This window comes from Phaethon aethereus (genome assembly GCF_964289735.1).
Source record: "Phaethon aethereus genome assembly, chromosome: 21".
Lineage (NCBI taxonomy): Eukaryota > Metazoa > Chordata > Aves > Phaethontiformes > Phaethontidae > Phaethon > Phaethon aethereus.
Window position 1 is genome coordinate 5,939,605 of NC_138597.1, and position 12,829 is coordinate 5,952,433.

The 12,829-nt window shown below is 54.6% G+C and overlaps 1 protein-coding gene across 1 annotated transcript in view; it reads left to right on the top strand.

Annotated features, from left to right (window-relative positions):
* Positions 1-1,559: 1,559 nt before the first annotated feature.
* The window catches only part of AGRN (agrin), a gene marked incomplete at both ends in the record, with an annotated part of 122,792 nt that continues 111,522 nt past the window's right edge, over positions 1,560-12,829 (top strand). The window contains 2 exons of the mRNA XM_082009422.1: positions 1,560-1,748; positions 10,025-10,286. Coding sequence (XP_081865548.1) covers positions 1,560-1,748; positions 10,025-10,286 — 451 coding nt within the window. The remainder of the gene's footprint in view (positions 1,749-10,024; positions 10,287-12,829) is intronic.

Here is a 12,829-nt window from a genome sequence, read left to right on the forward strand (position 1 = left end):
TGGGAGAGAGTGCGGGGTTTTCAAGAACAGCCCCAGTGTTGAGACCAAAGTCACCATGGAAATGCCAAGTGCACGGTTTGAGACAGAATGTGCGCAGCATGCCTTTGCTGTGAAACCCATGGCACTTGTGAGATCTCCAGGCAGATCTACATGATCTCTGGTATTTCATCCTCTTCAGGGTAGAAGGTAGGCTTGGACAGCATTCTGAACAGTCAGGAAGATTCATTTATTCCTATCTTGTACTTAATTTCTGTTTATGTTCCAGAGGAGAGAAAAAGCATTGGCACATACACAATTTCAGGGGCAAACAGTGCAAACAGCACAAACAGCACTGCTCAAAACTTAGAGGACAAATGGGATCGATGGTCATCCGTGGAGCCTTACAATGCGGGATGCTGCTGTGTATTGAAGCCTGCATGTCAGAGAATGCCATGGAGCACGTCACGTCCTCTGCTGGCATCCTGGCATTGGCCTGGTGGAGCTTCACCTGAGGAGATGGGAATTCACCCACTTGGCCCTGGGTCACAAACGTGACTTGTTTAGGGCCATCATGTAAAACAGCCTTGTAAAATGCCTCCGGGGGATGGCTAATTTATGGAGGGGAGAAACAATATCCCTCCCCTGGTGCCACTTAACTTTTCATTTTATATTTGCAGTAATTGCACATGACATCTGGAAAAACTGTCCAGCCACCGGAGAGAGCCAGGGCAGGAGATCACGGTGCTCCAGGGGCAGATAGAGGCCATTCCACGGGACGTGGGACAAGGTGTGGGAAGCCCTGAGCGCCATCTCCCCCCGGTAACCGAGCAGACGGTGATGGACCTGGCGTGGGTGACTCGGTTTGTCCCGGGACGGGGCAGCCGTGGGAGCACTACGGAGCGGGACCGGCCCGGCAGCCCGAGCCTCAGTTTCCCCAGCAGGGAAGACGGGAGCAGCCCCGGCGGCAGCCCCCGCCCCAGCGATGTCCAAGACGGGCTGGGGGCAGCAGGGAGCGAAGCGGGGTGCGGGACCCCGGGCCGGGCCGGGGGGGCCGGGCCGCCCGCTGCCGCGCGGGGGGGCGGGCGGCGGAGCCGGCGGCTGCTCGGCAGCGGCCCCTACACCTTTAAAAGTCTCCTCACGTTGGCGCGCTGATTATCCATTAACCCGATGCGAGCTCCCTTTCCTGGGGGTGGCGTCCTCGGCGCCGCTGCAATAAGAGCCGGCAGCAGGGCAGGCTACCTCCCCCCTCCTTATCAGCAATTCAGATTGCATGCAAATCTGCGGGCTTTCTTACAGGGGCAAGACAGAGGACCGAGCGCTTCTCCACGGCCGCGGCTTCGGGGAAGAGATATCTCCTCCTCCTCCTCCTCCTCTTGGGATTTTCTTCCTTCTCCCCTCCCCTTCTCTCCCCTCCCTCTCTCCCTCCCTCTCTCCCTCCTTCTCTTTCTTTCCTCCTTTTCACCTCCTCGAACAAAAGTAGCCCTTCTCTCTCGCCAGCCCTGCCTGCCGGCCGGGCCGCTTTGTCTGCCCGCGCCGTCGGGGCCGGGGGCCGGGAGCGGGCCGGGCCGGGCCGGCGGGCCATGGCGGGGCGGGCGGCGGCCGCCCGGGCGCTGCTGGCGCTGCTGGCGCTGCTGGCGCTGGGCGGCGGCGGGGCGACGTGCCCCGAGCGCGAGCTGGAGCGGCGGGAGGAGGAGGCCAACGTGGTGCTGACGGGCACGGTGGAGGAGATCATGAACGTGGACCCCGTGCACCACACTTACTCCTGCAAGGTGAGGGGGCGGCCGCCGGGCAGCTCTCGGCCCCGGGCCGGCGCCTTCGGGGCGGGCGCGCGGGGCTTTTATTGTGTGCGCTGGCGCTTTGGTGTGTAATTAGGTATTTTTAGACTGCGGAGTCTCTCCCCGCTGGAGCTCCCGCAGCTGTGTGCAGGGGAATCTCCCAAGGTTGCTTTTTATGGGCATTTCCCTCCTTTCCCTGATGCGCAGCTGACTCCCAACTTTCTGCTCCGGCAGGGCTCAGGCTGCTGGGGAAGGTGTGCGGAGCCGCTTGCTGGCTCTGCGCGTAGCTCCCTGTTTACTTTAGCAGCATCTTGAGTTCCTCTAGCTCAAGCTATTGTTTAACTACGAATCTGGCCTCTGGCTATGTTTTTTTTTTTTTTTATTTCTTTCCCTGCCCCCCTAAGCTGGAGACGGTAAAGTAACTGAGCAACCTGAAATACCATCCGCCTGGTTGTCAGAAAACGTGCTGTATGGCTTAACCCTTCCCGTGGCAGGAATCTCGCTTGCGAGGACATGCTGCTACGTTGCCTTTTCCTCTTCTGCCCGTCCTTACGAAGGTCTGCGGTTCCTGCCTGTGGTTAGTGCGAGGCAGGGCCTGGGGCGATGTGCAGCAGCGCGTTGGTGGGAGAGGTCTGCGGTGCGGGGAAGGTTAACGTTACGCCGTGGCGGTGCTCTCTGTCCTGGAGCATCTCCCAGCCCGGTAAAGTAGTTGAACAGCCTCTGTCTGTCCAGCTGGTGCCCGCTGCTTCATGCTTGCTCCCACTGCTCTGCCCCTTGTGATACTGCACGGTACAATCTGTACCCCGCTCCTGTAAATTAGATCACAGACCCTCCAGGCTTGTGCAGAGACCGTATGTTTGCAAAGTGTCTGGCACATCCTGGGTGCTATGTAGAAAACTAATAAGCTGCTGCGAGCAGCCGGTGTCCTGTGGCAGCTTGGGGCGCATATGGCTGAATGGATGTGGGCCACCTGACGCTGGGGCAAAGGTTGCCATGCAAGTAGGCAGGCGGTGGTCCAGTGAAGCTAGTGATGAGGCAGAAATGCTCATCTAAGAAACGGGTCTCTTTCTTCCCACTGCGGACATGCAGCAAGGTGTCTGGCTAGTGTAAAATCCAGGCTTCATCTTGCTGCATCCGGAGCAAGACTCTGGGCCAGGAAAACCGTTTTGCCTGTGCTCCTGTGATGGTAAACCCGCTTACTCAGCAGCTCTGCCTTTGAAAGGGTGCAATCAAGCCCAAGGAAGAGCAGCTAGGGAGCAATGTGTGGGGAGGAACCTGGTCTGCAGGTGGTGGCTTTATTTGAAACACAGATACTGCTCAGCTTAGGAAGAGGGTCTCTCGCCTGTCTTTCCCTGAGCCATCCCAAGCAATGCAGTGGAGAAGGCTTGTGCTACTTACTCTGGAATTAACTGTGGGATTTTGCTTCTGCCCATTACTACGATCATAACAGCACCTGAAGGTCAGAACCTGCCCCCAAGATACCTTTCCAGTCTTGGAGTCCTGTAAAAGAAAGTGAAAGGAGAAAAACCTCTCCTACCCTGGATGGAAGTGCCCATCCCATCTCATTGTGGCAGTGCTGCTGGCTCTCTCGGTTATAATGTGAGATTTAGTAATTTTCTAGCAACAGTGGTTCTTCAATCACTTTATCTACACATCAGTCTTTTCTATGTAACTTTTAATGGTATGTTCACAGTGTGTTTGCAGGAAAAAAGCTTTGAAATGGGACTTGGGGTGTCTTAAGGACCTGAAAGCAGATAAATCTCGCCTAACTGTGACTTAGCAGGGGCAGCAGCTGTTGGCCTGTCTCACTCTAAGATCTTTCTAAGTATTGGAATTGCTGTGGATTCTGCTGATGCTGGGTTAGAGGGTTAGACATGCTTGCCTTTGGTTTGGCTTGTTTTTTACCGAGCACCTAGATTCCAAAAGGGCAGTTTGGGCATTGAACCTGACCGCTGGCTCCTGCTGCCCTCACACCGCCCGGTGCCCAGTTGGAGCCGGGGCGAGCCGAGGTGCAGAAGGGATCTCGCTGGTTAGCTGTGAGAAAACACATGTCCGCTTCCTCACTGTCATACTCCTTAGGCCCTGGGGTTACCTCCAAATACCACAGTTATCTCTTGTCAGGTTCTCCTTTATCTGGAAGGAAAGGCAAGGGCCAAGTGTGCGGTAGGAGCTCCCTCAAGCCCACACCCAAAATAGCACATGTTATTGGTGCTGGGTGGTCTGCGAGGGAGCAGGCATGCAAATATCTGCGAGTGCTGCATTAGTGTATTGTTCTTCCCAGGTAAACTCTAAACCCTCCCAGCTGAAGCCTTTGATAGATGAAGATAAGCACACTACAATTCAGAAGAAATGTGAAGTTAATGTTAGATAAAAACCCGTATATAGTTACCAGCCATTCGTTTGCTACTAGAGGGGATGCATAATGAAGAACAGGCTGACAGAACTCCCAATGTTGAAACTGGCTGATGTGCTGCTTTACCGAGGGATTTGACATGGGAATCGGGGTGCTGGGCTTGCCCCTGACTGCAACCCTGGACTTGCTCTTCTTCCCGAGCTTGTGGTGCTGCTGCTCATCCTATTTACAGCCTGTGTGTTGGCACTGTCCCTTCCTGCTTTTGAGTCCTCTGATGGGCCTTATTCTGGTCTGACCTGACATTTATGAAGAGAGCTCCTATTTATAGGATGAATACAGGTTCTGTATGTGCTATAGGAAGTGTTGAAAAGGATGTGGATCCTGTTCCAAACAATAGAGCCCATGTTTTGGGGGTTCTATAGCCAGGGTTGGTTGTGGAAGTTGCTGGGGGAGGTGGGTTTGGTGCTCTGCTAGCTCCTAGGGAAAGGGCAGCAGGCTTCTGCCAGGGAGAGGTACAGAGGGTGACAAGCAAGGGGAGGGGGACGATGCGTGGTCAGGAGGGAAGGATTTGGCAGAGCTGCGTGTGAAGCTGCAAGCAGAGCCGATGCTAGCTGGTACCTTTCATCTTCAACAACTGCCAAAACCTAGTGGTGACTCTTCTTACGTCTGTCCAGAGTGACAGCTCTCTTCCTGAGGAGACTATGCTCTAACTTCTCATCTTTCTTTACAAGACCAAGGCTGGCATTTCTCAAAGCATCTTCCTGGCAGGAATTCTTGAGCACTGCACGTGCCTGTACAGGTGGTCCCATTCCCTACTGTCGGTTGGACCCCCATGGCATATTGGAAAATCTTTTTCTTTCTGGTTTTGTACTGCACTCAAAATACACCCTTGCAAGGATCTGCTTAAATAAAGTCTTTGCTGTTCTTACTCTGCCTCCCTGTAGCTGCCAGGAGTCTTGTAAAACAGTCTTAATCCAGTGTTTTATGTGCTCGCTGGCAAAAGAGTGAGTCTGCTATAGGGAAGGGTCCTCTTGCAGCTAGGTTCCAGCCCAATTTTTTCTCTCTCTCCGTCTTCTTCCCCAATCCTTGATGTAGCTGGTGAGTCACCAGTGACAAAGTCTTAATTGTGTGTGATGATGAATGGGATGCCCTACAGGTAATTGTTTGGTCTTCGGTGCCTTCACATCCATTCATTATAGAGGATAAGGGTGGAGAGAAAGCTGGTGGACTCTGATGTTGCTTGTGAATGCTGTGGCCTGGCTCTGAGGTGTATGACTAGAACAGCCGTGCTAATTAACTCAAATTACCATCTGCTTCAGAAGAGGGGGTAGGCTTTAGCCTTTCTTCCCCCTTAGACCCAGCTGTGAAAATGCCCAACTGCTACCTTTTGTCGCAAGCCTCGGGCCGCGCTCTCCACCTGCCTTGCGTGTTTTTTCCTTCCCTCGTCTCTGTGTTCCTGGGTTTTTGCCCTGGTTGCTTGTGCACCTCACCTCCTCGCAGCGAGCGCCTGCCCTGCGGGCCGCCGGCTGCTGCCGAAGGAGGAGGAGGAGGAGGTGGGGCTGCAGGAAGGTGTCTTAACTTGACTGTGGGGAGAAGCACAACCGCGGGGAGCTGCACCGCTGCGAAATGCCAGAGAAACAGCTGGTCCCGGCTGGGAAAGCGGGAGGCTTGTGTTAGCGCAGGCTTGCGCTGAAGCCGGACAAGCCGTGCTCCGTAGCATCCCTGCCTCCTCGGCTCGCATGGGGTGCCGTGCTCGCAGGTGGCCCCAGACCGGCTCTGAGGGGGGCTGCCTCGCGTGGCACCCCTGCATATGGTGGGGCAGATGTCTCTGTGTCAATGCCGGGGTTCCTGCGAGATCAGAGGGGAGGAAAGCTGCCTGTCACAGCTACCCCCCCCGCCATCCGAAGCTGCCTCTGCTTGGGTGACTGCCATCTCAAGAAGAGGGCTCGTGCTGACGGGGCCGCGCGCAAATGCACAGTCAGCGTTCCGGGCAGGCTTGGGCTGAAAGGGGCTGTGCAAATGGCTCTGAGGGCGTTGCTTTCTCAGCCCCTCTCCTTCCCCTGGCCCGGCAGCTTGGCTCGGGGCCGGTAGCCTGCCTGTGAGTTGCTGCTCGCCCTTTGGTCGCTGAGGCAGTGCTTCGCGCCGGCCCAAGGGGAGCCGGCTCCCCTTCACGCCAGAAGGCAAACGAGCATGAGAGCACGTGGGTACGTCTCGAGCCAACCTCTCCGCGTCTGGGGGCAGCTAAGGCGTTGCAGCTTCCGAAGAGGAGCTGTCACAGAGGTGTTTATATCTGGGAAGGTTTTTAATCTCGGGCATGCAGGAGAACAGGGCTCACCTCGGTAGCACACAGCAGCTGCCGTGTGGATCCCAGGACCTGCTGGGCTGGGTGGGAGCTGAGACCCATCAAGTCCAGAGTCCTTCTCCAAGGCGGGCAAACATTACACCTTCGGGAGAAGGTGTGAGAAGTAGGAGGATACGAGAATAAAATACACTCCTAAACTTTGTTCTTAACCTTCAGTTGCACCTGTAGAGTACAGCAATGCTAAATTCATTCCCTTTTTCTGCTTGACAGGTGAATACTGTGCTGAGCAGGGGGGTCTTGCCCCAGCCTGCCCGCTCCTGCGGCAGTGGGAATGGCCCTGTTCCCTTTCCCCAGCACCTGCAGCTGCCCACTCCTAGTTGTGGTAGGGACAGCGTGTGGGAGTTCAACTCAAAATCATTATGGACCTTGAAGACTCTTGATCATGACTGATATAGTGCTGAGCTCATGCCCCGGGAATTTTGGAGTTAGGGCTTCAAAAAATTACAAGATTGATTAAAGGTCGTGAGACTTGCATCCCCCCTAGCCCCCAACATGTTTTTACCCTCTTATTTGAACTTTGCAGTGTCACATCTTTGTGTGTGCCTTCTGTACTTGCTGAGTAATGGGATGGAGGCATTTGGTAAAGAGTAAGAGTCCTTCTGTCTCGATGGTCTTAAAGAAGCCCACGAGGGGACACAATGCACTTGAAGGGCCATGCAGGGCAGAGGCCAGTGAATTGCAGTTGCAGATAACTATGAAAATGGCTCATTCTAGAGTGGGATAATGTCTGCTCTGTGCTTTCCGCCTCGACTGTAACAAGCCTCGCGCCCTGCAACCCCTATGTCAAGCATGGAAGCTGTAGTGTGAACAACTGGCTGCCTCTTTGCCACCCCCAGTGTCCCCCAAGGTCAGGAGAGATCTGTCTGCCCACGTGCATGCGAGCATCCTTTCTCCGCCCCTTGCCTTCCCTTCGGAATTGCACTCTTGAAGTATGTATGTGTGCGCCTGTTTTGGAGAGGGGATCAAGACCCGCCCCCAGGTCTGAGCTGTCACCTCGACTGCCTTGGCGCTTGGCGCGGTGCGCCGAAGCGCCCTTCGGGCGGTGAAGGGTGCTGCAGAGTGCAGGTGACCGGGTGCTCGGGCTGCGGTCGGAGGGGGATGCTGGCAGAGCGCGTGATAACGCACGCTCTGAGCATGCCAGGCTGGGGATACCTGTGGTCACAGTAATACCCGTGCGCTACGGCAGCCGCCCTTGCTCCGAGCTGGAACCTCAGGCAGCTCTCTGATGAGCTGTTCCTATTACATGCAACTCGCCGGCTCGTCTCTGTGCCACGTTTCCCCCGCGATAGGGTTGCGGTGGCAGCAGGAGAATTTCTAACCTATCGGGAGCGGATGGGGACATGTCTTTGGAGTCCCATGTGCACTAAAGATTCATTTTAGGGCTGCTGCTCCCCTCCTGTGTGGGTGTGTGTTTTGGGCAGTTCGCGGTGGAGAGCACGGCACTGGAGGGCGGCTGGCTTGCCGTTGCGTGCCGGTCTCGCCTTTTTTTGGCAGGGGCACAAGCCAGCAATGAGGTCCGAGGAAGGCTGCTCTAGAACCGCTGGCAGTGGGAGGGATGAGAGAGGGACTAACTCTTGTGGCCAGGACTTCTTTTTCTTCCTAAAGTTTTTCATGAGTAAAGGGAAATGGGCTCCTTCTGCCAAATCCTCCATGTATTTTAGCAAATCCAGCCTGCTAAGGCAAAGGTTTTCTCTAGTTGTTTATAGAAACATGAGTTGCCTTTGACATTTCTACATGGAAAGTTATCTGCTCTGCCTTTCATCTTCCCAAGGTGCCTTGTCAGAGCCAGGAGACTCTCCTCTTTCATTCATCCAACCCGCCTGCTGCCTGCTCCCCTCTTCTGGGGCTCCTGTGCCGCCGTGTAGAGCCTCCCCCGTGGATCGACGCTGCTCTCTCTGGGTGTGCAGCCTTCCCTGGTTGGGGGCTTTGAGCCATTTAATGTCCCCTTCAAAGCTTTTTTTTTTGTTGTTCAGAAGTATTTTCTTCTCCCTTGATATATTTCACCACTGAGATTTTGTTGCGCGTCGGGATCTCTCTGGGAGAACGGTACCAGCTGGAGCCCGGCACCTGGAACGATGCTGCCTGGGAGCAGAAGGGGGATTCCTCTGGCAAGGCTGGGGCTGCCGTGGTGCCCTTGACAGGGCCTGAATCGCGTCCCTGACCCTGTGGCCCGCGTCTGCAGAGGTCAGGTTCATGTATGTGGGAAGGGTCAGCAGCAGGTGAGCTGGATCTCACTTCTGCCTAAGCGCCCAGTTCGGGAGTGAATCTCCTGCTATGAATTTGAATTCTTTATTAGTAATGGGTAGCATCAGGTCAGTTCAGACTTTTTAATAAATTATTTTTCCTGGTTGAGTTCTCTGCCAGCTTCCCCTGGTTAAGTGCCGTGTCCCTTGCTGGATAGCAACGTTCCCTTGCCGTAGCCAGTCATGTGGCAGCTGAAACGGCTGTTGTGGGCATAAAAGTTGAAACAGTGTCGGAGAGAAAAGGTTGATCAGCTCATCCTCTGCCTTACTGGCTGCGTACAGCAGCGGAGTCTTCCCCTTCTGCCGGGGAAGCTCCTGGGCAGCTTTCCCGGTCTGAGTGGAGCCGTGCCGCAGAGGCTGACGGGCTCTGCTCACCCCTTCTCCCACCCCACGTCTGCGTCCCGTCTGGCTGCTGGTGTTCCGCCGTCCCGCGAGAGCCCCAGCCTTGTCGGCCCTGCCAGGCTCTCCTGCGCCGCGTGGGAGGCTGCTCCGGGGGCCTGGGGGTAGCAGCAGTGCCTGCTGGTGGCCCTCAAGTGTTCGCTGAGAAGCGGCAGCTTATCTGGAGTCATTGTTCTTGCCTGAATAAAGGGAAGGGCCATTGCTACCCTCCGCCGGCCCGCGGGATCCTCTGTGCCGGGGGCTTGCCGGGTGTTTGCACTTGGGGTGGGGAAGGCGAGCCCTCGCCGGGGCTGGTGATGAGAGGAAAGGCAGGAGAGGGCCGCTCTGGTTTCACGGGCCTCCGGGGAGGTGAGTCAAGGTGACTCGTGGTAGGGTTTAGCATGGGGCAGCTCTTCATCAGGCCATGCTGAGTCTCCAGCCACAGCAGCCGGGCTGGCGGCGCGCTGTGGGCCCAGCCGACGCCAAGCGGGAGAGGCGCGAGGGGAAGGCAGGCGCTGGGCCTCGGCACCGGAGGCGGTATGTCGCGGCTCAGAGGGGAGAGGGCTGCACGCAGGGGTGGGGGGGTCTCTGTCCCTTGCTGGAGAGCTGGCGTGGCTGAGGGGCCCCTTGCGACGTGTCCCCCTTTGCTCCCCACGAGGCTGTGTGGGGAGGGGGCCGGGGTGCCAGGTACCTAGGCTGGGGAGCTGGGCGCCGCTTTGGCAGAAAGAGCGGTGTGTGCTTTAGTCTTCGTTGCCCACGCGTTTTTTGCTCTTAGAGGGATGGCTAATGAAATTAGCTCTGCTGGCAGGCTTTGCCAGGCGGAACCACTCCTGTGCATCTTGCAACAACGTGATAAAAATTAACTGGGCCAGAAGATGCCAGTTGTTTGTGGCTGTGAAATGGTCTCACGTGCTCTTTCTCCCTCTCGTTCAAGGTGAGAGTCTGGCGTTATCTGAAAGGCAAAGACATCGTCACTCACGAGATCCTCTTGGATGGTGGGAACAAGGTGGTTATTGGTGGCTTTGGAGACCCGTTAATCTGCGACAACCAAGTCTCGACTGGGGATACACGGATTTTCTTCGTCAACCCTGCCCCACAGTATATGTGGCCGGCACACCGCAACGAGCTGATGCTGAACTCCAGCCTCATGCGGATAACGCTGCGCAACCTGGAGGAGGTGGAGCACTGCGTGGAAGGTGAGGCCGGACCGTGGGTGCCTGGCTTTCCCTGGGATGCTCGGAGTGCACAGATGCAGCAGTGGCCAAGCCCTGGCTCTGTTGGCCACCTTGTGCTCTTAGCCAGTAAATAATTGACTGGCAAATGAGCCCGTTGGTGATGAGGCAGATCAGTCCTGCCATTTTACATGTGTCTGGGGTAGACTCATACTGCTCTGTGCACTTGCTTATCACAGGGACAGTGCCTGGCATTGACCTTGTTGTCAGGCAGCGGTTGCAACCAAGGTACAGCCAAGCAAAGTTACTTTATGTTATTTTTGCTCCAGATCTGATGCAGGTTCTCAGTCCGGTCTGCACTGAGTCTGACATGGTTGGGAGCATCCCCACTGCAAGTCCTGGCCTAACACAAGTGTGTGGCAGGCAATTACCAGGGAGTTTAGACTCCTCACGCCTGAGTTAAATTTTTCCTGTAGGTTTAGAGCAAATAAGTTAATGGGTTAATCCTGTGATGAAGGCTTGTACTTCATGGTAGTCACCCCTATCTTCCTCTGGCTCAGCTTCCTTGCTTGCTAAGTCAGCCTTGCGGACTCCTGTAGGGATTCAAGAAGCCAGCTGAGTTCTGCTTAGGAGTAAAGCTTGCTTCTCTGAGGTATAATGAAGTCAGAACCAAGCTGAGCAGCTAAGTGATTTTTGGGGGGTACGAGTTGTGCTTCTATATTGTTGTGGTGAAGTCGTGTATCCCTTGCACGTTAATCTCTGGAGCCTTATTGTCTGCTCCCAAAAGTGGGTTGTAATGTTGTGCCATGCTCACGGAGTGCATGTGCACCACACGGGCGCTCCGCACAGGGACCGTGACTGACTGGTAGCTGTCCTTGGGACAAGGTGAGGAGTATTGACAAGCCCATGCCAAAGAGGGTGGCTGAGTTACTGGGAGTGTAACAATAACATAGCTGTTGGGAAGAGCTGAGGGGGGGAGAGCCTGTATGTGCTCTTTAATAGGGTCTTAGACCTCCAGGTGTGGAGATGCACCTCTGTGGAGAGCAGATCTTGAGATAATTGATCTTTCTTCTGCTTGTTGCCCAACCGCCTTGAAAACATACTTCTGTAACCCATTTGCTGGCTTCTCTCTTCCTCCCCTTTATGCTTGTCCTGTGTTCCAGCAAGAGCTCTGAGGGGGAATGCGGTGCCCCAAAAGCCCTTTGCTGGGGTCTGAGTATGTCCTGAGAGCAGATGAGTCAACAAGGGAAGGAATGCAGGAATTCTGCACAGACAACAAATAAACATGCAGATTGGCTCCCTCCTCCCCTTGGATGTGCAGAGGAGAGGCCGTAACCCCTTTTTCCAGCTGTGAATGCTGACAGAGGTAAATGACCGAACTCTCAGTCTGGGAGGCTGAGAGTGAGCTGGTTCAGCGAAGTGGCTCACAAGAGGCATCTCTCTCGAGTGGTTTTTGTAAGAGGGAGGGACACTTTCTGCCTATATATATGTATTCTGTATTGCACTTGAAAGGTACGAGTCCTACTCCATCCTTGGACCTAGGGGAGAGGGAAGGAGGAGAAAGTGTGTGTGTGTAGTTGTTTTTGTTAAACCTGAGCAAACATTTGGAAGAATTCTGTCTTCACATAGCTTGCTGCGTTCTCTGGCGTGCTCATTTTGCACACACTGGATGTGAGCTGGGGTGGCTGAGCTAGCGGGTTCCCAGTTGTGGTGAAGGATGTTGTCCCTTAAGGCCCCTGGGAGATGATCTAGTTTTCCTCCTAATACGATAGATTCAATGTAGAATTTATCACTGGGATCCATTCCTGCTTTTGCCTCAGGTCAAAAAGCGTTGCTTCGGGGAGATGCAGCCATTCTTATTTTGGCATCCAGCTGACTTAACAGCTGTTTCACTTGCCTTGATAAACCCACCTTTCTTGCCGTGTCCAGTGAACTTCCTTTTCTTCTTGCCACATCTTGGAAGCCTGGTCGTTGCGTGAGTATCCTACATGTTGGGTGCTAGCAGGTTTGCTGTAGAGACCGTGGAACAAACTGACCCCCAAAACCTCAGTTTCCCTCGAGCACTACCTAAAGCTCAGACCTCTCCTGAGGTCTGTGAAAGTCTCTTTCAGCTCGCCCAGCACAGCTACCCTACTGCCTTCTGGGAGGCGATGCAAAACCAGCCATGAGAACCTGTCCCTGCCACCCTGGGAACCATTTCTGAGCTCCGAGTCTGAGAATTTAGCTCCAGGACTTATTTCCCATCAGCTCCCCACAGGAGGGTTCAAAGCAAAGCTGCCCAGAACACTGTTCTTTGCTGCACTTTGAGTTTAAAAACAAAACTTTGAGTGCTTCTGCAGAAAGAATGGGAAGAATGGTGGCAGCTGAGTGGAAAAACACGAATGTTTTGAGTATCTTCATCTCCTGTTGCTCCAGCTTGGAAAAATCCTAGACATCAAAATCTTTCCTGTCTAAGAGGGGGGTTCAAACCAGGGCATCTCTGTGAAACAGCTCAGGTTAGAGTAAAAACAGTGTCCTTTGATTACACTTAGTTGTGCTAAAAATGCGTTGGCCAGCTGTAGTCAAAA